This window comes from Lampetra planeri, chromosome 29 (assembly GCF_965212315.1).
Source record: "Lampetra planeri chromosome 29, kcLamPlan1.2.h2, whole genome shotgun sequence".
Lineage (NCBI taxonomy): Eukaryota > Metazoa > Chordata > Hyperoartia > Petromyzontiformes > Petromyzontidae > Lampetra > Lampetra planeri.
This window is the reverse complement of record NC_136135.1, coordinates 12,451,528-12,477,452: the sequence shown is the minus strand read 5'-3', so window position 1 is coordinate 12,477,452 and position 25,925 is coordinate 12,451,528. Positions and strand designations below refer to the sequence as shown.

The 25,925-nt window shown below is 47.3% G+C and overlaps 1 protein-coding gene across 2 annotated transcripts; it reads left to right on the top strand.

Moving 5' to 3' along the window:
• Positions 1-380: 380 nt before the first annotated feature.
• Positions 381-20,396, top strand: LOC144728688 (ileal sodium/bile acid cotransporter-like). 2 transcript variants are annotated; one of them, XM_078608291.1, is made up of 6 exons: positions 381-868; positions 9,036-9,154; positions 10,761-10,849; positions 15,042-15,249; positions 16,905-17,062; positions 18,127-20,396. In XM_078608291.1, exons 1-6 carry the CDS (start codon positions 432-434, stop codon positions 18,475-18,477), a joined length of 1,362 nt encoding a protein of 453 aa, XP_078464417.1. In that variant the 5' UTR covers positions 381-431; the 3' UTR covers positions 18,478-20,396. The 2 variants fall into 2 exon arrangements, with proteins under 2 accessions (XP_078464417.1, XP_078464418.1); XM_078608292.1 differs by having other exon boundaries at positions 383-868; positions 15,074-15,249; positions 18,127-18,369.
• Positions 20,397-25,925: the final 5,529 nt, after the last annotated feature.

Sequence of the window (25,925 nt, the reverse complement as noted above, 5' to 3'; positions counted from 1 at the left end):
ATCTCAACATTCATCCAACAAAGTCCCATCACAAGGGACACAAACAAATAGACTCAACGTGTTTTTTGCCCGTATTGAAACGTCTGTACGCCGTATGGACCCGAGACCTCTATTTACCGGTACAAGGATACGGGGAACCCGTCTGGGTTGACAGGTCTGTAATTCACATTGTCTTCGGTTTGCTGGAGTCGAAGAGCATCAACATCACCTCATTAGTGGCGTTGCCTTCTCAAGAATGTCGGCTCACGCGACCTGCCCTGCTCCCCGTAAAGTTCGCCACTTAATGTTCGCGTTAAACATTTGCGCACGGGAGGGGGGAGGAGGAGGACCGGGGGGGGGGCATTTACAGCTCCGAGCCCCGACTATAAGGGGCCACGGCTTCTTAGGCAGCGGCGAGCGCGGCCTCCCGTGAGCGGTGAGCAGCAGCCAAGATGCCGTACGAAGACTTCGAGCCCGCGTCCTACTCCACCGTCATGCTCCGCTACTCCGCGACGTGGAACGTGTTGGCGTGCGACTCCAACGCGACGCTGTGCGAGGGCACGTCATGCCTGGAGCCCGTGGAAAGCAACAACAAAGTGCTCAACTTCACACTGAGCATCGTGCTCACGCTCATGCTGGCGCTGGTGATGTTCGCCATGGGCTGCACGGTGCAGATTCACAAGGTGATTGTTCACCTTCGCAATCCGTGGGGGATCATCATCGGGTTCGTGTGCCAGTTCGGCTTCATGCCCCTCACGGCCTTCGCGCTCGCCATAGCCTTCAAGATCGAGCCCATTCAGGCCATCGCCGTGCTCATCATGGGCTGCTGCCCCGGCGGAACGACCTCCAACATCATCACCTACTGGCTGGACGGGGACATGGACCTCAGGTGCGTGTGTCCGCGATGATGCGCACTCCCGAGTGTCCGTGAGGCTGCGCAGCTCCCCGTTGAGTGGGGGAATTCGAGCACATCACACATTTATGTCTTTCCCTGCTTTGGCTTCCAGTAAACTAGAGGATCGAATTTAAAGTTCTTGTCTTGGCCTTCAAGGCCCTGAAAAGGGATCGTAGCTCCATTACATCTGGGTGAACTGCTGAAGCCGTATGCTGCCCCTGTCCGGCAAATTCGATCCACCAAGTCCGGGTACCCTGAGTGGTACCAAGGACAAATCTGTGTTCAATGGGTGGCAAAGCTTTCAGTAGTCGTTATGGACTCATCGTCAGTCGAGAGTTTTAGAGATCGAGTGAAAACCACATTTAATTTTTTTCGCGTATCCCACACCTGGCAACCCCTTATCAGTGCCTACCTCCTTACAGACCTATTCAGACCCTATTGGCCACCCCGTGCGCTCATAAATCCCAACGTTCATCCTACAAAGTCCCATAAGGGAGAGACACAAACAGACAAAAACACATTTTGCCCGTATTGAAACGGATGTACGCCGTATGGACCTGAAAACTCAATTTCCCTGTACAAGAATACAGGGTAAACCATATGGGGTGACACGGTATTGGTATCCGTCTCTATAAGCGGTTGTTTTCTTTTAAAGCTTTCGTGACTGCAGGGATTCGTCTTCTTGGTTCTTTCGGTAAAGTCACGTAGAAGGGAAATAATAAAATAATGAAAATAAAACAAAATAAAATACAATTCTCACGACGTTTCGGCCACAACGCAAGCAGCCGTCCTCAGATGAAGAACAGGTCTGTCGGAAAGACAGCGTCTGAATGAACACCACCAAGCTTGGCAGCGTATATTTAAGCTGGGTTAGAGGAGGAGGGCGCCTTGACAAATTAATTTGCATATCAACAGATGAATTTAGCATATTTATGGAAAATGCAGATATGGGATTAGTCACTACTAGTGGGGATCTCAAAGTCATATTATGCTCGTGTATTATGTAGGATTAGCAGTAATAAAGGGAAGAAGTAGGATTAGCAGTAATAAAGGGAAGGGATTTTAATAGTAAGGAGCTGCAGCAGCCAAACCACCACGTAAAAAGACTAAAATATAAACTACATCAATATCATCAATATATTCAATATACTCTCCAATAAGCTGAGCTACTAACAGTAAGTTATACATTACAATTCTATGTCACAAAAAATATAATATGCCACCAGGTAAACTTTTTTCTTACATCACACGGATCTACCCCGTACTAAATACTGCCATAGACAACCCCAACATTAAATTATACACTGCATTACTATACACCACCCTATACCTTAGACTATACATTGTAATATTACACTATTTATTATTCTACCCACTCTACTGTATACCACACTGCTGTATATTCATTATACAATTACGATACTATATATTACCTTATACATTATATTAAACATTACACTTTTAAACTATTTATTATTATACAATCTGCTATACACTATACCATTGACCGTCGCGTGAAAGGTACTAAGAGGAAGCAATGACATATGTCAATGGGAGAGTGATGGAAGGAGACTTGCAGCGGAGCAAAGACTCCATTCCCTGCGGATTATACAAAAGATATATAGTCAATGCCAGTGAGTGGACTGCGGTCTGAAAGTCACCGTAAACGTGAACACAATCAGTTAAGACCCGAAATGGTTGATTACGTCCTTCCAATGATTGCTGAGCCAGAATCCATCTTCTCAGTCAATCCACTGCTGCAGGAAGGCCCTCTGCTAGCGGCCTAAGCTTGCTTTAAAAATAATAATTTATATTCACCACACACAATACACCATACCTGTCAATCCATACGGTTTACCCGTATTCTTGTGCAGGGAAATTTAGTTTTCAGGTCCATACGGCCGATTCAATACGAGCAGCACTATTTTTGTCTATTTGTTTGTGTTTCTCCCTTGTGATATGACTTTGTAGGATTAACATTGAGATTTACAAGGGCACGGGGTTATCAATAAAGTCTGAATTGGTATAATAAGGTAGGCACTGATAAGGGGTTAACAAGTATGCAATATACTGCACGCATTGTTATTATTATGAACGTAGATCCCTATTTATAGTCTGGAAAGATCCCAGATCCGCCTCTGATTTCATTGCGCTGATTTAGATGGAGCATTACAGACGATAAACAAGCTCACGGTACGTGGAGTGAAACATCGGACACCACGCCGAACACCAAGCGGTTGAACCCGCAAACATGCGGCGCTATAGCACACACGGATCCACGTCACCTGCGGGTTCTCTGCAGCGCGCGTATTCAGAACAAGAGACCCTGTGGACTGGTTTCCACCATGTGTGTCTCATCAGCAGTGTGCGGCTTGGGAAACAAATACTGTGCTACTTGGTTATCAGCATGTTGTGGGCATCTGGAGTATGTTCATGAAGCATTGGGAGTTCACCAGAGTTTTATCGGTCTTGCGGAGGGATTCTCAACGCCTCGTACCTCGCCCGTCAATCCCACTGATGTCCTCCCCCCCCCCCCCAATGTGTACAGATACTACTGACTCTATTGTATGTAGGGTGTGTAGGCAAATATGCCTACAAAATAAATACAAAATGGGGGGGTCGACAATTGTTGTAAACCTGGTGGATCAACTTTTTACCCCCACATCTGGGGGGGGGGGTCCCATTTTCTATAACTTTTAGATTCAGACCTTCTGAAAGGCTCTTATAATTTAGTTAATGGAGAAATGTCGGGCTTGTATAATAATATATTGCCCAGACATTATTTTGCTGCTATAAATGTCCACACGATAAGCCACTTTGTTGAGCTATCATTTGTGGCCAGGTCGATTCTGGAAAAACAAGTGTCATAGCTCTGCTGGCTTCAGCTCAGTGGGAACAGCGCCCCGTGCAAGTCTCAAGCCAGGCCGCTGTCAGCCCCCGCCAGTCACGACACCATAGCAGATGCGGATACCTGTGCGTGTGTAGAACTTCTTTCGCACCGTACGTAGCCAACCGTGCTAATCGGAGGTTTGGGGGAAGGACAACAAACTAAACACAACAAAAAATATGTTTGAAATACATTTTAGTTTTCAATCTAGATTATTTAAAAGTGCATAGCTCCAGACTGCCGCAGAAACGCATTTGAAAGCGCGCGATGTGGTGACCGTCTTAATTCAATGGCGAGCCAAAAGCAGCTGCGAGGATGACCGGAGTTCGCGTGATGGTTCATGTTCCTTGACGAGATCAGCACGGTTGATTTGTGGAAGGCACTTTGTGTGTAATGAGTGCGATCTGATAATGCACAAATTGAAAATGTAAAACTATCCAGCAGTGTGCTCCTGTGGTCTACCAGGACAGACCATACAACATGTAACGACGCAATACCCGATCCACAAATATGCAAGAGACATCACAGCGAAACACTCTGCTGCTCCTGACGCGGTTGTATGGCTTCACGACCTGAAAGTGAGATTCTCGTTGTTGCTCTAAATCGACATCAGGAGCCGTATAAAATGAAAAGAAGACGCGCGTCTCATTGGCCTTGGGCTCCTCCAACACGGAGCACACCGTAGCACCGTGGAAAGACGTTCCAGTGCAGGGCCTAGCTGAGCGCGGGCCCACACGGGCGTCGTCATACCTACATTACCGTGTACGATTATGTAAATGAGTATAACAATACTGTAGTTATTTCCTTCTGCTCAAATGGTCATTGAGCAGTTTATGCTCATCTCCCGTTTACATTCATATGGCGGGGCGAGTTTATCTAAAAGACGACCACCATTAACCTTCCCACAAAGCAGAGGTGTGGACTCGAGTCATGTGACTTGGACTCGAGTCAGACTCGAGTCATGAATTTGATGACTTGCGACTCGACTTGGACTTGCATAACAATGACTTTGTCCCACCTATGATATGTGGACTCGAGTCATGTGACTTGGACTCGAGTCAGACTCGAGTCATGAATTTGATGACTTGCGACTCGACTTGGACTTGCATAACAATGACTTTGTCCCACCTCTGCCACAAAGTGGCACTTCACTTTATCGACTCCAGGAGGAGCGATGGGATGAGTGAAGTCCCAGCCCGGATTTACAATCGCGCCCTTCGAATTCGCAGCAGGGCCGCTTCCTGCGCCGCTTGCAGTCACGCGGCGGAGATTCTCGTTCACATCGCGAGCGATCGGTGTCATCCCCTCGCCCCTGCTGGCTTCAGTGATGTGTGCGTGTTGAACTTCTCTCGCACCGTACGGAGCAAACCATGCTAATCGGAGGTGGAGAGGAAGGGTCACAACCTATATGGGTCTCTGCGTGAGTCTATGGGTCTCTATGTAAGTCTATGGGTCTCTGCGTGAGTCTATGGGTCTCTGCGTGAGTCTATGGGCCTCTATGTAAGTCTATGGGTCTCTGAGTGAGTCTATGGGTCTCTGCGTGAGTCTATGGGTCTCTATGTAAGTCTATGGGTCTCTGTGTAAGTCCTATGTAAGTATGTGTGTTGAACTTATTTTGCACCGTACGTAGCCAACCGCGCTAATCGGAGCTTGCGGCGGAAGGACAACAAACTAAACGCAAAAAGTGGTACTAAGAAGTGAGTTTTTAATCTTGATAATTTAAACGTGATGGATGTGCCACTGCATTTCAAGGACAAGATCAAAGGGCTCGCACAATGCGCGTGCATCATGTACGTTGACTCATTAAACTGCATTTAACTCATTTTTACGGCGTCTGCTTTAGCGAGATCTTCACGTCGTGGTTTTTATTTTTTGTTTACCAGCGCAGCGACGTGTCGCTCCGCGTAAACAAATTTTAACCTTAACTTTAGATAAAAACTATTTTACAGAATTTACATTTAAGTCGTTTCACGCCGAGCTTCGCGTTTGATTGATATCCACAGTACATTTATTTACATGGATTCGCAGGTATTAGACATCGTCAGCCGAGGTTCTATCCACTGCTGGATGTAAGTCTCCCTCACGATCCCGCCATGTAACAATCCACCGAGGCCCTGCACGCCGAGCGGCATCTCCACAGGGGGATGTCCATTCCTTGGCTGTCGCTCCGTTATGACCCTTGACCATCGGCCATCGCGCCGTGTAGCCGTGGCCCGTCCTACCCATGCCCACTAGGCTCCTCCTAGCAGTCAATGCGATGTCTCCAACCCGTGTGCGTTATATGTTGAACTTCTTTCACACCGTACAGTGAGGGGAAAAAGTATTTGATCCCCTGCTGATTTTGTACGTTTGCCCACTGACAAAAAAAATTATCAGTCTATAATTTTAATGGTAGGTTTATTTGAACAGTGAGAGACAGAATAACAACAACAAAATCCAGAAAAACGCATGTCAAAAATGTTATAAATTGATTTGCATTTTAATGAGGGAAATAAGTGTTTGACCCCCTCTCAATCAGAAAGATTTCTGGCTCCCAGGTGTCTTTTATACAGGTAACGAGCTGAGATTAGGAGCACACTCTTAAAGGGAGTGCTCCAAATCTCAGCTTGTTACCTGTATAAAAGACACCTGTTCACAGAAGAAATCAATCAATCAGATTCCAAACTCTCCACCATGGCCAAGACCAAAGAGCTCGCCAAGGATGTCAGGGACAAGATTGTAGACCTACACAAGGCTGGAATGGGCTACAAGACTATCGCTAAGCAGCTTGGTGAGAAGGTGACAACAGTTGGTGCGATTATTCGCAAATGGAAGAAACACAAAATAACTGTCAATCTCCCTTGGCCTGGGGCTCCATGCAAGATCTCACCTCGTGGAGTTGCAATGATCATGATAACGGTGAGGAATTAGCCCAGAACTTCACGGAAGGATCTTGTCAATGATCTCAAGGCAGCTGGGACCATAGTCACAAAGAAAACAGTTGGTAACATACTACGCTGTGAAGGACTGAAATCCTGCAGCACCCGCAAGGTCCCCCTGCTCAAGAAAGCACATATACATGCCCGTCTGAAGTTTGCCAATGAACATCTGAATGATTCAGAGGACAACTGGGTGAAAGTGTTGTGGTCAGATGATATCAAAATGGAGCTCTTTGGCATCAACTGAACTCGCCGTGTTTGGAGGAGGAGGAATGCTGCCTATGACCCCAAGAACACTATCCCCACCGTCAAACATGGAGGTGGAAACATTATGCTTTGGGGGTGTTTTTCTGCTAAGGGGACAGGACAACTTCACCGCATCAAAGGGACGATGGGCGGGGTCATGTACCGTCAAAGCTTGGGTGAGAACCTCCTTCCCTCAGCCAGGGCATTGCAAATGGGTCGTGGATGGGTATTCCAGCATGACAATGACCCAAAACACACGGCCAAGGCAACAAAGGAGTGGCTCAAGAAGAAGCACATTAAGGTCCTGGAATGGCCTAGCCAGTCTACAGACCTTAATCCCATAGAAAATCTGTGGAGGGAGCTGAAGGTTCGAGTTGCCAAACGTCAGCCTCGAAACCTTAATGACTTGGAGAAGATCTGCAAAGAGGAGTGGGACAAAATCCCTCCTGAGATGTGTGCAAACCTGGTGGCCAACTACAAGAAACGTCTGACCTCTGTGATTGCCAACAAGGGTTTTGCCACCAAGTACTAAGTTATGATTTGCAGAGGGGTCAAATACTTATTTCCCTAATTAAAATTAAAATCAATTTATAAAATTTTTGACATGCGTTTTTATGGATTTTGTTGTTGTTATTCTGTCTCTCACTGTTCAAATAAATCTACCATTAAAATTATAGACTGATCATTTCTTTGTCAGTGGGCAAACGTACAAAATCAGCAGGGGATCAAATACTTTTTTTCCTCACTGTACGTAGCTAACCGTGATAATCGGAGGCGCGTTCTGTGACCCGAGTGTTCCTCTGCCCGTCTCACTGTGCAGTTTGTACCTGCGGTCTCCGGCTTAAATATATTTCCTGTAATCCTTCTTGTCAGCCTTTCGCGAGTTCAGTCTCTGTAGACATCCCCTCTCTCGCTTCAACGTCGTCCGGGCCGTTGCAGACGTTGTTCCGTCTGCGTTGTAAATCGCTCCCGCGACCTTCACTACGCTGCCCCACTGCCCCGCTGGTCAATTCAACCATTGGCAGTGGCGGCGCGCACTCAGAAGCGGGGGTTCCCTGGCTGGAGGATCAGCGGTTCGCCAGCAATGGTTCAGGCAAGCCTAGCACCGCTGATGAGACGCTGTGTGCGCACATTGCAGTGGGGAGCGGTAGTGTAGCGGTTTGCTTCCTGCGCTACGGACCCGGCTACCCGGGTTAGATTCCCGCTCACGGCCAACACCGGTGACGATTTATCTGAACCGGTCCTGGGCCTCTTCCCCTCGCTCGACCCAGCCTCAAACGAGTACCTGGTGCGGTGTGTTTATATGCGTGGGAGAGGAAACTGTCGCACACCGGAGAAAGCCGACGCGTGCGAGGGGGCAACACTCGATCCCGTGCCGATGCTACATCATCACGATCCTGGGGCAGATAGCTCGTAGGTGTCCACTGCACATGTCCACTTTCGTCTGCACATCTATCTGGCACAAATCTCCAGCACGTGATATAAATCCGCACTTTGCTGTATACCGCCGTCTCCTGGCGAGCAAGTGTATAGCAACCGCCTCGACGCCCACGGGGAGGGAGTTTCACAGCCCATATCTGTGTGCGGTGATCCACCAACCCCGCCGCTGCTGTTGCTGCTATCTCATGGTGTAGGATTACAGACAGCCACGTGGGGAGCCCCCCCCCACCACTGCCAGCGTGCTCCACCTGCGCAGAGCGCGGCCGATCCCGCGTCATCTCCGATCAGCGTGGTTGGCTACGTACGGTGCGAAATAAGTTTTAACATGCATACTGTACATACACGGCGTCGCTCCGCAGTCCCCCTGCTGTACGTGTAGAATTTCATTTTCACCGTACATAGCCAACAGCGATAATCGGAGGTGCGGGGGAAGGACAACAAACTAAAGAAATGAGTTTTCAATCTAATATCGGAAGGAAGAGCGTTCCAGCCGGCCGCAGAAGCGCATCTTAAAGCGCGCGATGTGGTGACCACCGCCTTTATTCGATGGCCAGCCAAAAGCCGCTGCTGCGAGGATGACTGGAGTTCGCGTGATGGTTTATGCTCCTTGACAAGATCACCAATGTAAAAATTGCCGTGTGCTATACGCTTCACGTGTATGTGTGTGCAGCATCAGCATGACCGTGTGTTCCACGCTGCTGGGCATGGGGATGATGCCTCTCTGCCTCTTCATCTACACCCAGACGTGGACGGACTCGGCCAGCATCGCCATCCCCTACGACAGCATCGGTGCGCCAAAACTGCCAAACTGACGGCAGCAAGTCTCCCCAGGGGCCCCTTCTGAAGTCCTCGATTTTTCGAATATTAACATCATAATGAGAATATTTATTTTGAACTGGAGGAATCCGATGAGCTATGAAGCTCTTTTTCACAGACGTTCCAGTCGGGGCTCAGGGGTCAGAACGTTCAAACAACAAACAATACACAAACACGATCGGAGTGCAATGTATAGGAAAGGTAAAAAACAACGCGTGCGAGGGGGCAACACTCTCTCCCCATGCCCACGTGCCAGATGATTTATACCTCGATTCGGGATTCACAAGACCATATATGGGCAGAGACACGCCACTACGGGAAATGATACGCTTGCTTTATTTGGAGTATTTGGCTGCTATACATTTCCATGCGATAAGCCACTTCATTTGTGGCCAGGTCGCATATGAAAAAGGGATATATAGCTTAGTGGGCCTTACCTGGTAAAATAAAGTAGCTTATTTTTTTACTTTTTTCCATACATGAGCAGATTGCTGAACACTGATCGGTGATTTCATCGGATGTCCAATGATATTGTGTCCGATGGTATTTTGCCCCTCCGATTAGCACGGTTGGCTACGTATGGTGTGAAAGAAGTTCAACATACATGTTGTGTTTCAGCGCATCTTGCACTGCGCGTCAATCAATCCGCCTCGGCGCACAGCCATATTTGCATTTGTTTCACAACAGCAAATCGATTTCGGCGCGTAAAACCTCGCGGATAATAGGATGCATGTCCAAGGCAATTCCTTTCTTTCGTTTTCGCATTTACTGATAATTGGAAGCCGTCCCACAAACAGGGACAGGAAAAATCCACAGATGCAAAAATCAAAGTATTAATAGATTGGGATGAGCAGTTACATATGTAGGCCATTTTTGCGACTACCAAGAAGACGGAAAAAATAAGAATAGGTTTTACCCTTTCTGGCAATAACACAGGTGTTTCAAAGACAATGCATATATGATCAGATAATGATTGTTTGCATGTTTTTGCCACAAGTACGTGTAGTTAATGCAGACTTGATGCCGTGTAAAAGGTATCTGTTTAGTGTTTGAACATCTTCACACCTCCTGCTTTATTTCCAGAAAGGATAAAGAATATTCTTATTTTGTACTCGAACCCTACAGCGTCCATGGATAATAGGATCATGGATAAAGAGGAGTTCTGCACTGTGAATTTATTTGCAAGAGCAATTGTAGGATGCTATGCAGGTCAGAATCAGAATATGCATTTATACTCAAGGAAACCGATGAGCTAAAAGCTCTTTTTCACAAATGTCCAGCAGGGGCAGGTCAGAACTTCATAACAACATACAATAAAAACAAACGATACGAGTCCAAATTATAAGAAGATAAGCAAATCAATTAAAACTATTTCAAATAAAAGTAAACTTTTATTTTACCAGGTAAAGCCCACTGAGCTATTAACTTTGTTTTCATAAATGACCTGGCCACAAAGTAGCTCATCATGCGATGAGATACCTCAATGTCCAGTTCTCTCTCTCTGTGTGTGTACGCGGCCCGCGCATGCCATGCCGTGCCCACTGATGCCACTGCTGTTGCCGCTGCCGCTGCTCTGTAGGCATCACCCTCGTCTCGCTGGTCGTGCCCGTGGCTTTTGGAATGTTCGTGCAGTACAAGTGGCCCAAAAAAGCGAAAATCTTAGTCAAGGTAATGCTTTACAATTGTTCCTACGTATGTTATATGTATGTACGTGTGTTGAACTTATTTTGCGCCGTACATAGCCAACTTGCGCTAATCGGAGGTACAGGGGAAGGACAACAAACTAAACACAAAAAGCAAATCTAAAGAAATGAGTTTTCAATCTAGATTTCAAAGTGCATAGCTTCAGTGGCCTCCTAACATTGAAAGGAAGAGCGTTCCAGAAGCGCACCTGAAAGCGTGCAATGTGGTGATCACCGTCTTTGTTGGATGGCCAGCCAAAAGCCGCCGCTGCGAGGATGCCCGGAGTTCGCATGATGGTGGTTTATGTTCCTTGACGAGATCATCAAGGTATTGTGGTTCATTTGTGGCAAACACTTTATGTGTAATGAGAGCGACCTTACAATGTATTAGTTCGGCAACTGAAGCCAATGCAGCTCAGCGAGCACCGGATGGCCATGGTGGGATCTTGCAGCACCCGTCACGACACAGGCAGGCCTCATTTTGCCATATATATATACACACACACACAATATATTATTATATATACACACACAATAGATTGTTTTATATACACACATTATTTATTGTATTTTATATTCATGATGTACAGTATATTGTATTATTGTTAACCTGTTTTAATCATTCCACAAATTTTATGTTATAAAAAAAATATGCTTATGCTCTCAGTCGTAGTTAGCATCAGGGGTAATCATCAATCAAGTTAATCACTGAGCTATGAAAAGTCTGGCAGAGATTTTTGTAAGCACTAATTTCAAAGAAATTTGGCAAAGGCTAACGCCCAAAACGTGGCCTGCAGGGTAAGTGTCTTTCCGATGGGCCTCATGACGTGGCCCCCATGTGGCCCGAAGACACGTGGCCCACACGGGTGAGGTCGCCCTCTCAAGGGATAACCAAGGGGCATTGTGGAGGTGTCTGGTCTCGAGTTAGACCCGTGATAGACGCCTGCAGGTGATGCCTTGAGTCCCAGGTGTTTCGAGCGAATCAGTAGCTCTGCCATTATTGGAGATAAAAAAAAATTGTTCTCTGCCACCGTGCACCCCCTACCACCACGGGATGCATTCGATCGATTGGTCTCAGCTCGCTAAGTGAACATTTTGCTCGCTTTGCGAACAAATTAGTCTCATCTCAAATTGCCCACGATAGCGAATTCTCATATCAAGAATGCTGGCTAAGCTAGACACGCGGCTGTATAGGCCACACGGCATACGCTGTGTGTACACAGCATACGCGGTGTGCACATACAGAGTGTACACATTGTGTACATACGGTGTGTGTACATGGCCACTCGCCGCCGTGTTCATCTCCCTCAGGGCACCGCAGCCTCTAACGATAACGTGACTCGTCGTGACTGTTGCCGTGATCGTTGCTGACCGCTCTTGGCCTGAGTCTCCACTCAGAGGCGTTGGCCTCGCCTCAGCCAGAGCCCGCCAGAGTGACGGTGGCCGCACGAGTCCTGGCCGTGGTGGCAGCTCGTGGTCGCAGCCTGCTAAAAACAAATCGCTCCGTTAATGAATGCTGGCGTCACTAATCCGGTTTATAAAAAGAACACTGCCGCTTAATATAGTAGTAGGTTTTTACCCTTTCAACTGGTACAAAAACTGACACCTTTATACAAGGCATCATGTTTGCAATAACCACAACACAAGCAGTCAAAATGCAAACAAAAAGAAACAACTCTGATGATGATAATGATATGCACTGCCCTTGAAGTTGATTGGTCTACACCCGAGACAGCTTTTCTTAGAGCCTAGTCTCCATTGGTGTTGGACCAGATGACGCCAAAAGGCGTACAACTCAAAGGCGTCATCTGGTCCAACACCAATAGAGACTAGGCTCTAAGAAAAGCTGTCTCGGGTGTGGACCAATCAACTTCAAGGGCAGTGCATATCATTATCATCATCATCATCATCAGAGTTGTTTCTTTTTGTTTGCATTTTGACTGCTTGTGTTGTGGTTATTGCAAACATGATGCCTTGTATAAAGGTGTCAGTTTTTGTACCAGTTGAAAGGGTAAAAACCTACTACTATATTTTGCCACTGGTAAAGGAGATGTCTCATACTGCCGCTTAAGTTATTATTTTTAAGTAAAATGTGTTTATCCACGAAAGCCTCACTGAGTCTCAAGATTCGTTGTGTTCGTGGTAGCGGGAAATGTTGCTGCTGCGTGATCCAAATTTAATAATTTGCAGCAACTGTATTTTTTCAGCATTGCGATGTTTGGTCAACACCGGTTACGCTTCTACATTCAAACCCATGCAGAACGAGGGGAGAACATAAAAACCGCACGCAGAATGGCGCTCGAGTCGGGAATTGAAACCAGGCCCTTCTTGCTGTGAGGTGCAAGCATTGCCCGGTATCAACTCTGTGCGAGTCTATGGGTGCCCCGGTGGCGAGATATTAACTATCTCCAACCACTCTGTGGGGAAGGTCACAGTGGTTGTCCTATGGACAGTCTTTCCCCCGCCATAGGAATGTGAACTTGCTACCACTGGCTCAGAGTTGTTTACAGAAGATAAGCACCAATTCCACAATGCTCATTTGAGCAGCAGGAAACAACTCTGACTTTTTAAAACTGCTTCTATATCGCAGTAGTGATATTCATCGTTGCAGTGTATGTATTATTTAATAAAAAAATCCATATGATGATAAGCCACTTCGTTGAGCTATCATTCTGCAAAAGAGTTATGCAGCTCAGTGGGCCTTCCCTGGTAAAACATACAATAAGTTTATAGTATAGTTTTATAGCTTCAACATATACGTGACACTACTTGAGCTTATTGGTACAAGACAGAGGAAAGTGGAAACAAATTATGAAATGTGCAGTGGACACTTACGGGTACCTGCCCCTGGATCGTGATGACGATGATGACGATAGTTTCAACTTTCCCCCCGTTTAACACGTAGGCTTTCGCGACCAATATCATCCAGAACAATGTGCATGCATAATGTACGTTTATTACCATATGAACAACCGAACCGGCAATGGCTATCCATTGTAATTATTCTTAGGTTTTTTCGGTAAAGTCACGTAGGTAAAACATCAAAATTAATAAAAATAAAATAAAATAAAAAATCACGACGTTTCGGAGGCAACACAAGTCTCCGTCATCAGGTGGGACCGTCACAGCCGGATTAGCTGCATCAAGTGAGGCAATGATTCAAGATGTAATCCCTTAAAAGCAAGTTGAGGGGGGGAGGAGAGGGGGGGAGGGAGCTCCTCCCCCCCTCAACTTGCTTTTAAGGGATTACATCTTGAATCATTGCCTCACTTGATGCAGCTAATCCGGCTAATCCGGCTGTGACGGTCCCACCTGATGACGGAGACTTGTGTTGCCTCCGAAACGTCGTGATTTTTTATTTTATTTTATTTTTATTAATTTTGATGTTTTACCTACGTGACTTTACCGAAAAAACCTAAGAATATGAATCCTTGCAGTCACGAAAGCTTCAAATCTAGAATTATCCATTGTAATTTATATGCATTTATTAACTCCCCCCCCCCCCCTTCGCACAAGAAGGGCTCACAAATGATGCCATCACATCTACCCCTCTATTTAAGTGTAGCGTCGGTGTCAGGCATTGTATACAGCATTGTTATGCACACTTAGGACCCTGGGAACCCCCAGACCCGACGTCCTTCTAAGGGCGGGGACCGAGTGGGCCAGTGGACGGGACCCGAGGACCTTGGCTGGGTCGGGTCAGATAGCCTCCCCCTAGGTCCCCTTAGCTGGAGGAACGTGAGTGTAGTCTCAGTGGTTAGGACACGCTAGCCCGGAGGCTGTACCTCCTTGGGTATTGGGTAGAGGGGCCGCTACCACTCTGTGTTAGGGATCCGTGTATCCTGCAGTTGTATTGAATAAACGTGTGCCTCAAGCGCCTCGTCTCCGGTCTCCCTGGAACCCACTGCATAAGGAATGAAACAGGAGAATTTTTCCACAAATCTGGCTGTGCGCCTGATGAAGCTAGTTGTAATTATGGCGAAACGTCATACATAGATGGTAAATGTTGTGGCTTTGGTCTCCAACACACCGCTATGCTGTACTAGTAACGAATTAGCATGTTTTGTTTACGTGACAAACCTTACTAATTGGCTGTGTTGGGTGGTGGCCGGTTTAACGACACATTTAGATTTACGCAATCGAACCTCAAAAATTCTATATTAACTTTCTCCCGTTAGCGCTTCACCTCCTTCTCCTCGCCGATGCGCAGATCGGCTCCGCAGTCGGGGGCATCCTCATCGTCGCCATCTCCGTGGCCGGGGCGCTGCTCTACCAGGGGGCCTGGGACACCGAACCCACCATGTGGATCATCGGCTTCATCTTCCCCATCATCGGCTACGTGCTCGGCTTCGGTCTCGCCAAGCTCGTCAACCAGCCCTGGCAGAGGTGTGCGTGACGCTCCACCAGACACATCGAATTGTCTTCCTGGAAAGGCCGCACTGAGTCCGAAGACTCGTGTTCGGGAGGTTGCTGCCACAGTGGGAACTTTAGCCGCTGCCTAGACAAGAGTGCTTGGCTTCTTGCAAGTCTACATCTTATGGTTCTCTGTGTGAGTCTGTTGGTCTCTGTGTGATTCATATACATCTCTATGCGAGTCTATGGGTCTCTATGTGAGTCTGTGGGTCTCTGTCTGAATCTGTGGGTCTTTATGTGAGTCTATGGGTCTCTATGTGAGTCTTGGGTCTCCATGGGAGTCTATGGGTCTCTATATGACTCTTATGAGTCTCTATGTGAGTCTAATGGTCCCTATATAAGTATGTGGGTCTCTATGTGACTCTTATGGGTCTATCTGTGAGTCTGTGGGTCTCTGTATGAGTTTGTGGGTCTCTATATTAGTTTATTTGTCTTTATGTGCGTCCATGGGTCACATAGAGTCTGAAGGCTCTTTTTCAGCAGGGTCCTGCTCCACTGGAATGTTTGGCCAACGTTTGGGACTGTCCAGAATGTCTCCGCAAGGAATGATTTTCTGGTGCGTTGCATCCTCCTCGCCTTATCTATGTATGTACGTTGAACTTCTTTTGCACCATGCGTAGCAAACCGTGCTATCTAGTCCTCACTTTTTTATGAACCTGGTCACAGGAATAGGTTTTAGCCTTTCTGGCAATATAACAGGAGGTGTTAAGATGTTCAAACACCAAAGGGAAACCTCTTGCAAGGAATCATGCCTGCATTAACCACACAACGTACTTGTGGTGAACATGCATACTTTGATACTGGCAAAAAGGTCCTATTTTTTGGTCATATGACTATGGGGATACAGGGCACGGTCGTGTACGAGATTCAGAATTCGTTTTTGGGTTTGGTCACGTAACTGTGTGGCCAAATATTTATCGTGTAAACCCTCCACCACCCGACGCAGCCAGATTGGCGATATCGGGCAGTGGAGCATTCTGTGGCCTAACCTAAAATCTATTTTACGTAATCATGTTTACTGCGGACACCCACGGGTTAATATTTGGCATTATTACGTATAGGTGTGCCTTGTACATTGGACCCATAATATGCGCGGGACATGCGTTCTGGAGAATGGCGCGAATATTAAGACCGCGAGTATTCATATTCAGAGCTTATTGGGAGACTAGCATAAGGGGGCATAGACATATATATTACGTATGTATGTATGTAGAACTTCTTTGTCACTGTACGTAGCCAACTGTGCTGATCTGAGGCACAGGAGAAGCACAGCAACACAACACAAAAAGGGGTTCGCAGTACTAGTCCACGCAAACCACGGATCACACATCACACCTCCGAATAGCACGTACGGGGTGAAATAAGTTCAACGTATGTACACATACACAGGCAGGCCGATGGCATCGCTGGCACGAGGAGGGCTTGGCCAGAACGCGTCGCGACCAGAAGGGATGGTGAGTGACGGTCGAGAACAACCACGGAGTGGCAGCCCAGGGACGGAACACGTCCGAGATAGGGAGCGATGAGATCAACTTGCATGCAGTGTGTGGGGGACCGTCGCTTCATCCAGCAGTGGATTGACAACGGCGGTGGCGTGTCTCCAATCGCGTGGTGTCTTTGTGCGACAGGTGCCGCACGATCGCCATGGAGACCGGGGCCCAGAACAGCCAGCTGTGCACCACCATCGTCCAGCTGTCCTTCACTCCCGAGCAGCTCGTGCGCATGTTCACATTCCCGCTCATCTACAGCACCTTCCAGATGGCCACCGCCATCATCTTCGTGGCGAGTGCGTTGCAACAACAACATCAAAAACAACATTGACTCGTGTGCCCGGGAAAGCCACAGGAGGGCCCCGCTACAGTGAAACGTTGGAGCGATTCCAATAATGAGTGTTTGGCTGCTTCGAGTCCACGTGACTCTGTGGGCATCTATGTGAGTGAGTCTCTGGGTATCTGTGTGAGTCTCTGGGCATCAGTTTGAGTCTATGGGTATCTGTGTGAGTCTACGGGTATCTGTATGAGTCTATGGGTATCTGTGTGAGTATATGGGTATCTGTGTGAGTCTATGGGTATCTGTGTGAGTCTCTGGGCATCAATTTGAGTCTATGGGTATCTGTGTGAGTCTATGGGTATCTGTGTGAGTCTCTGGGCATCAGTTTGAGTCTATGGGTATCTGTGTGAGTCTATGGGTAATTGTGTGAGTCTCTGGGCATCAGTTTGAGTCTATGGGTATCTGTGTGAGTCTATGGGTATCTGTGTGAGTCTATGGGTATCTGTGTGAGTCTCTGGGCATCAGTTTGAGTCTATGGGTATCTGTGTGAGTCTATGGAATCCTGTGTGAGTGTATGGGTATCAGTGTGAGTCTATAGGTATCTGTGTGAGTCCATGGGTATATGTGTGAGTCTATGGGGTTTATAAATCTGAGTCTCTTGGTATCTGTGTGAGTCTATGGAAACCTTTGCGAGTCTCTGGGTATCTGTGTGAGTCCATGGGTATATGTGTGAGTCTATGGGGTTTATAAATCTGAGTCTCTTGGTAACTGTGTGAGTCTCTGGGTATCTGTGTGTGTCGCTGGATATCAGTGTGAATCGAGGGGTATCTGTGTGAGTCTCTGAGTGTCTTTGTGAATCTATAGGTATCTGTGTGAGTCTCTGGGTATCTGTGAGTCTATAGGTATCAGTGTGCGTCTCTGGGTTTTTCTGTGAGTCTATGGGTATCAGTGTGAGTTTAGGGGTATCTGTGTGAATCTCTGAGTATCTGTGTGAGTCTATGGGTATCAGTGTGAGTCTAGCGATATATGTGCGGGCCTGTAATCACAGTGAACATTTCGTGGCGTGTGCACGTGTCCCAGTCTATCAGATTTACAAGCGCAAATTCAAGAAGACGCCTCCTCTGGCGACGTCAAACGGCACTGCCGGAATGGAGGCGGACAACAGCGCATACAACCCATATGAGGACGCAGGCAGCTTCGTCAAACACCGGGAGATCGCCGGCACTTCTCTATAGATGCTGCGTGAAGGGGGGGGGGGGCAGGGGGAGACGGACATGGCACCGGCCTCACGTGTCGGTGGGGCCCATGCCGCTCCACTCTGCCATTTGGCGCGATGTCCGGCGTTTCGGTCCACCACCGTGCTGGGGTGCTACTTCGGGGACTGAAAAAAATTACCAAAAAATTGAGGAAGCGCAAAAATTAAGTTTGTGAAGAAGCCATGGTGGCGAGATGTTAACTATCTCGCCTGGTGTACAGGTCGTGGGTACGATCCCGACCCTGACGCCTGTTGTATATTTGGAGTTTGCATCTCTCCCTGTGGTCGCGTGGATTTTTCTTCGGGTCCTCCGTTTTTCCCCTCCACATTTAGAACCAACATCATGCATTTAGAGTATTTGGCTGATGTAAATTTATACGTGATGATAAGCCACTTCGTTGAGCTATCATTTGTGGCCAGGTCGCTTACGAAAAATAAATATGTAGATCAGTGGGCCTTACTTGGTAAAATGTAAATAGTTTAATAGAATTATAATCCTGGGCCCGCGATGTTCAAGTGAGAATGAAAACCCTAGGCCGTGCACTTGCTGCGTCACTTTCGCTTTCCCCAGCAACGTCCTCGTCTACCTCCTATAGCCACGTAGCCTGCACGTTGGGGCATTATACTCGTATGGACGAACACGTGACTTCGTATGTAGAGCAAGGGAATACGTAAAGCATTCTGGATGCCTACTGAAAGACAAGGCTTACGAGTGTTAATGTTGAAACGAGTTTAAATGTGGACGTGAAATTGGTCCGATATGAAACGCAATGTAAGAGGGGTGGGGAAGTGTATTTTTACGTACGTATGTACGTCTGTACGTATGTGTTAATGTATGTTGAACTTCTTTCGCACCGTACGAAGCCAACCGTGCTAATCAGAGATGAGGGATGTAATGGAACGCTCTGGGAAGAACACCCAGACACCTGCATAGAGCAAGATGTGACATTTGTCATCGTGTTAATGGTTGATAAAGTCATGGCGTAGAGGGAGCTTCACATGTGTGTGGCTAATGTATGTACAGGATGTACGTTAAACTTCTTTCGCACTGTACGTATCCAACCGTGCTAATCGGAGGTGCGGTTACAGTTTTAACAAGCAAAACAATGCTTTCCACTTGGGGCTATTTCCCGATCCCAACCGAACCCAAACCATGAAACTCTGGCCTTACAGGAGGACATCTGACTCATGGGCCAGTGAGGGTTTGGGCAGTTGTTCTTCACTTTCATCGTACTTGCATCAGTCAGATCGTGGGCCCCATGCATTATGAGGGGCTCTGCTAGGGTGAATATCGTTTCCACGCTCACCCACATGTGCCGGCTGAGTGATCGTGGCCAAACCCCCTCTTTGATCAATCGGTGCAAGATTTGTAACGCGTGAACCACATTCGGTGAAGAGCTGAGACAGAAGCGTGGATGTCGCAGAGAGGATGACACGAAATTAAACTCAACAGAGGAGGGAAATGTTTTTGTTTCTGGTTTTAAGGGCACTGACTGTCATGGCTGACGGGACTTGTATGTATGTTGAACTTCTTTCGCACCATACGTAGCCAACAACGCTAATCAGAGGTGCGGGTGAAGGACAACACACGAAACATAAAAAGCCGTTTCGGAAAAAAGAACGTTCCAGACGGCCACAGAACCGCATCCAAAAGCGCGCGATGTGGTGAGCTGGCAGAGACTGCTGGACAGTGCCGTTCCACTCTCCTAATCTACAGATGAACGTAGATTTTAGTGGCGGCCCAAATGGATAGGTGGCAATCTCTGAAGTAGTCGGGTGGTTGACACAGTTGACTATGTACGGAGCGAAAGATGTTCTACATACCTACGTACACATGAAAGCGAGTAACGTGACCTTGAAGTGGACTTTCCGCTGTGCTGGTGACCGGTGCGGCACCTTCACAAGGCGGGAAGAGCTCGCGAGAGGCAGGGCCAGCAAGCGACTCTAGTGAGGATGTTGTTTGAAAACTCGATGGCACCCACCCCACCCCCCGATGGTTAAAGAATCCCGATGGTGAATGAAGTAGTTTTGGTGCGTTATAAATCTTGGATTGATTAACTTGCAAGTGTTCTCCAATAAAATGAAAACAAAATTACGGGGACAAACGGCTGCTGCAGAATTCGTGCACGTGCATTTATGCTAAATCCTGTTTTACATTTGTGATTTGAAGCTTTCCTGACTGCAGGAATCCATACTCTTTGGTTCTTTCGGTAAAGTCACGTCGGTAGAAAAATAAGATCACGACGTTTCGATCGCAACACAAGCAATCGTCATCAGGTGAGACAACTACAGCAGGAAAAAACTGCTGAAGTAGGCGAGAGAGCTGCCTTGGCACGAGGTTATATAGGTATCGGCAGTAGGGGGGTGAGAGAAGGGGTGGGGGGAGAGAGGGGGCGGGGCAGAAAGTGGGACCCCGCAGCGGCACTTGAGTCACCGGGGGAGAGATCCGAGAGAGGCACGGAGAGAGAGAGACACAAGGAGTCGGAAATAACAGCTGACATAGGCAGGTAGGATGGACACAACTATTAGATTTTTTAACAGACTGCGAGACAAGAAGGCTCACCTGATCGAGTCTTTCACCTTTCTGAAGAGATGCCGCGACACCAAGGTAATACCAATCGCATTTACACTCACATCTGCTGCTGGCACTTCTCCTAACTCTAGACGGATCATGTTTAGGGCCAAGCCTAGCTCTAATCTCAGAGAGAATAAGATTGCTCCGATTTGAACTTGATAATTTAGACAAGATTCTCTTAAAATCACACTTAGAATTAACAGATAAAATGTCCACATCTGATTGGGACCACGTAGATAACATGACAGTTTCTTCAGCTACTTCAATGTCAACCAAATGTAAAGTTAACTTGACTGCTAAATTCAACCTCCTGTTAACATGATTGTCATCAATCATAGTAACATCCCAATTTCCGACAGCCTAAAATCGGTACTAGCTAAAGGGTTGAATTTCGCAGTCACCCCGAAACACATCCCAGTGGATGATATCATTCCCCAGGTCGACGTAGCCCTCAAGGGCCTGGGACACATCCCGGCAGACGTTGCTAGATCTGAAATCCCTGTTATCCTCAAAAACGTTAAGAAACCCATTAGTAACATCAGCAAGGATGAACGTTTTGAACTTGCTCAATTGAAAAAGAGAGATGATATTGTCATCCTCTCAGCCGACAAGGGCAATACCACTGTCATCATGGATAAAACCACTAACAAAACTACAAAATTCAGGACCTTCTTAATGATGTCAGCTATACCAAAATCAATAGAGATCCCACCAACCGCCTAGCTACAAAAAGCAACAATATCATCACTAATTCGACTTCTCTTATTGATTCAAACAAGCAGCGCTCTCTAAAATCTTCGGCCGCTAGACCACCCAGATTTTATGGCCTTCCAAAGATCCACAAATAAGATATCCCGCTCCATCCTATCGCCTCCACCATTGACTCATCCACCTATAAACTGGCCCGATTTCTGTCTGAGACCCTGCTTCCTTTCACGGGCAAGACCACTTCCGCTGGACTTAACTCAGCTCACTTGATTTCTCTATTCAAGGACATCTCAATGTCTCCAGATGATTTGCTTGTCAGTTTCGATGTAGTCTCCCTGTTCACCAAGGTACCTGATACCATTGCAATCATTGAAGAGTTGGTACAACAGGGACTGAATCCAGATGTACCAACTTTGGTAAGACACTGCCTTACCATTACTTACTTCACCTGGAATGGTACATTCTACAAACAAAATGAGGGCACCCCAATGTGTTTTCCCTTATCGCCAGTGGTCGCGAATGTTTTCATGGATAAATTTGAGACAGATGCCATCCAGACATCCACCCTACGTCCTTCCTTGTGGAAGAGATACGTAGATGACACGTTCGTCATCTGTCCACATGGCCAGTCAGCACTAAACCAATTTTTAAACCACATCGATTCCATACACCCGTCTATCAAATTCACCATGGAAGTGTAAAAGGCTCGCTGGAACACTCTGTCTACAGGAAAGCCACCCACACGGATGCCTATCTAAAGCTTGACTCCCACCACTATCCAGCTCAGAAGAATTCCCTCATCAAAACACTACACCATAGGGCCCGTTGCATCTCCGACCAGCATCATCTAGCCAGTGAGCTGGAGCACGTACACCAAGCCCTCAGGATGAACGGATATTCTGACCGTAGAATCCGCAAAGCTGTCTCCCCAGCTATGGGGAGACAAACATCTGAGGATCCAACCAATTCCATCACTTTGTAATGCGAGCGTGAATGAGGTTGCTGCTGGACTCTAGCCCAATCACACGACCCGGGGTATTGGAGGTGGAGCCAGCAGGGCAGTATGAGAAGAGCGGATCTGACGATCCGGAAGGGAGGAGTCAGGGTCACGTGAGAGAGAGGTTATAGAGGGGAGCCCGGAAGAGATCGAGGCCAGTCGATGGAGTGAAGAGGCGGGACCATGTTGGGTGGCCGCCGCGCCATCAGCCACGTGGCTGATGGGGCTTGCCACACCGTCGGCCAGCGGTGGGCGGAGTGAGAGAAGAGTGTGCGGGGCACACGGGGCTAGCGGGGTGGCTAGCAGAGTATGCGGGGCACATGGGGCTAGCGAAGAGGCTAGCAGAGTGTGCGGGGCACACGGGGCTAGCGCGGTGGCTAGCAGAGTGTGCGGGGCACACGGGGCTAGCGGAGTGGCTAGCAGGGCGTGCGTGGCACGCGAGAGGAGACGCTGGTCCCCTGTCAGGACTAGTGGGGTGAAGGACGAGTGGAGGAGCTGAGGAGAAGCGAGTGCGCGGGGTGCGTGAGAGACGACGCTGGTCCGAGGAGGAGGCCAGCGGGGTACGGAGGAGAAGAACCCAAATAAAGGACGAACGGAGACTTACATCGCCTGACAGAGTCCTTTATTACAACTTTGCCATACATAGCAGGGGTTACCAAACAAATTTCCAAAATCTTAAACAAACACAAGATCCAGGTTCGTTTCAACACAGTACACAAAATCTGTGATTTGATCCCATCCGTGAAGGATGTGATTCCTGATATGCAATACCCAGGTGTCTACAAACTGAGTTGTGGCTGTGGCAGCAGTTACATTGGGGAAACGAAACGACATGTCTCGGACCGTGTTCGCGAACACAAGGCAGATCTGAAACACGGTAGGACCAATACATCTGCCGTTGCTGATCATTGTTTTAATGCAGTGGGCTCACACGAAATTGACTTTTCCAAGACGAAGGTACTCTGCAACCCCACCGGTTATTATCAGAGATTTGTTCATGAAGCCATCCAAATATTTCAACACAGACACAACTTCAACCGAGAGGATGGGTACAAACTGAGCAATCATTGGAAGGACATTATTAACCAGGTAAAGTCTTAACTGACTGCGATGTTTCCATCCTACCTGCCTATGTCAGCTGTTATTTCCGACTCCTTGTGTCTCTCTCTGTGCCTTTCTCTGATCTCTCCGCCGGTGACTCAAGTGCTGCTGCGGGGTCCCACTTTCTGCCCCGCCCCCTCTCTCCCCCCCCCCCACTTTCTCTCACCCCCCTACTGCCGATACCTATATAACCTCGTGCCACGGCCGCTCTCTCGCCTACTTCAGCAGTTTTTCTTACTCTTTGGTTCTTTCGGTAAAGTCACGTAGGTGAAAATAAAAAATAGTAACATTGGGGAAACGAAACGACATGTAGCGAGCACAAGGCGGATTTGAAACATGGCAGAACTGGCTCTTCCGCAGTTGCTGATCACTGCTACAACGCTGTGGGGCTCTCATGATGTTGTTTTTTTCCGAGACCAAGGTACTCTGCAAACCGTCAGGCTACTATCAAAGGTTTGTTCATGAAGCCATCCAGATATACGAACACAGACATAACTTTAACCGAGAGGATGGATTCAAATTGAGAAATCATTGGAAGGATGTGATGAACCAGGTAAAATATTAATTGCTTTTATAGCTTGCTTCGATACCCGCATTCCCAGTTTCTGCAGCACGCTACTCCTCATGCCTCAGCACCGTCATTGTGTCTCACCAACCGTGTCTGCCACACATCCCACTAGAAGGATGTTATTAACAGGTCCCTGCGGGGTGGGCTGGTAGGAACGAATAACCAAAGAATATAAACATAATGTATTATTACACTTGTTTAGCCAGGAAAGCCTCACTGAGTCTAAATGTTTTTGTAGGGTCCTGCCAAGTGTTTGCAGTAGGGGGCGATGTTGCTACACCTAATCGGACGATACGAAGGGAGAGTTTGCAGCCTAGTTCTAGGCTTTAGGCCTAGCTGTAGGCTTTAGGCCGCTGTGAGTTAATTTTTAATTAAAATGTTTTAATTATTAATGTAAAAGCTTTAAATTTAAATGTTTCAATTTAAAAACATCAGGGAATGTAACATTGTTAAACATTAACTCCCTTTCACACACGCGCGGGTACGATACGAAGGGAGAGTTTGAGGCCTAGTTCTAGGCTTTAGGCCTAGCTGTAGGCTTTAGGCCGCTGTGAGTTAATTTTTAATTTAAATGTTTTAATTAAAAGCTATCTCAGGGAATTATAAGGGAATGTTACACTTGTTTAGCCAGGAAAGCCTAATTAATTTCAATGTTTTAATTACAAGCTATCTCAGGGAATTATAAGGGAATGTTACACTTGTTTAGCCAGGAAAGCCTCACTGAGTCTAAAGGTTTTTGTAGGGTCATGCCAAGTGTTTGCAGTAGGGGGCGATGTTGCTACACCTAATCGAACATCGGACGGACGGACGATATAATCTATTGTAGGCTGGTTCACTTCGTTCCTACCAGTAACATGGTAATATCCTAATAACTTCGGGGCTACAGTAAAACAACAGCTTCACTCCTCCCCCTACTCCACACCCCCGCCCCCTGCATCCCTCCTCCCTGGCTCCTCCCCCCCTCTTACCTTTGTAGTGGGTTCGAATTAGGTGCACACACACGCAGCTTGGAGGCAACACTATTTATTAAACGGTAAGTAATATAACACTGTACATGAGGTGGTGACCACCTTCCTCAACTCACTAACACTCTGGAACACGACGACCCGGGACTTGAGGACCGATGATGTCTTCACTTCGGTGTACAACAGCCTCGATCTGCGCTCACACCACGCTTATATCTGCTCTGGCGTGGCCGGCTCAGTCCAGGCCACGCCTCCCTTCCCAGGCCAGGCCTCCCTTCCCCCACCTCTGGGAAGGTCCGGGTCCCTCCACCACGTGACCCCCCAGGCACCCCCTTAGGGCCCCCAGCCCTCGTACGGGCCGCCACAGTAGTGACCGTTCTATGTCACTACACCTTATATAATCGCTTGTCACAAACAGCTCTCTTTGCCCACTACAGTAATTTTGTTTCTTGCTCTGGTTGTCCCACTTGATGATGGAAGCTTGTGTTGCTTCCGAAACGTCGTGATTTAATTTAGTGATTTATATATATTTTTTAAAATTCTTATTTAGAATTTTTATTTTTTATTTTCCCCTACGTGACTTTACCGAAAGAACCAAAGATTATCCTGTTTCACGCTTTGGCTTCATACTACATCTGCGTAATTGCACGTGAATAATTGCTAAAATGTTTAAACTTAAACTATTTTTAATTTTATCAGAAATAATTACA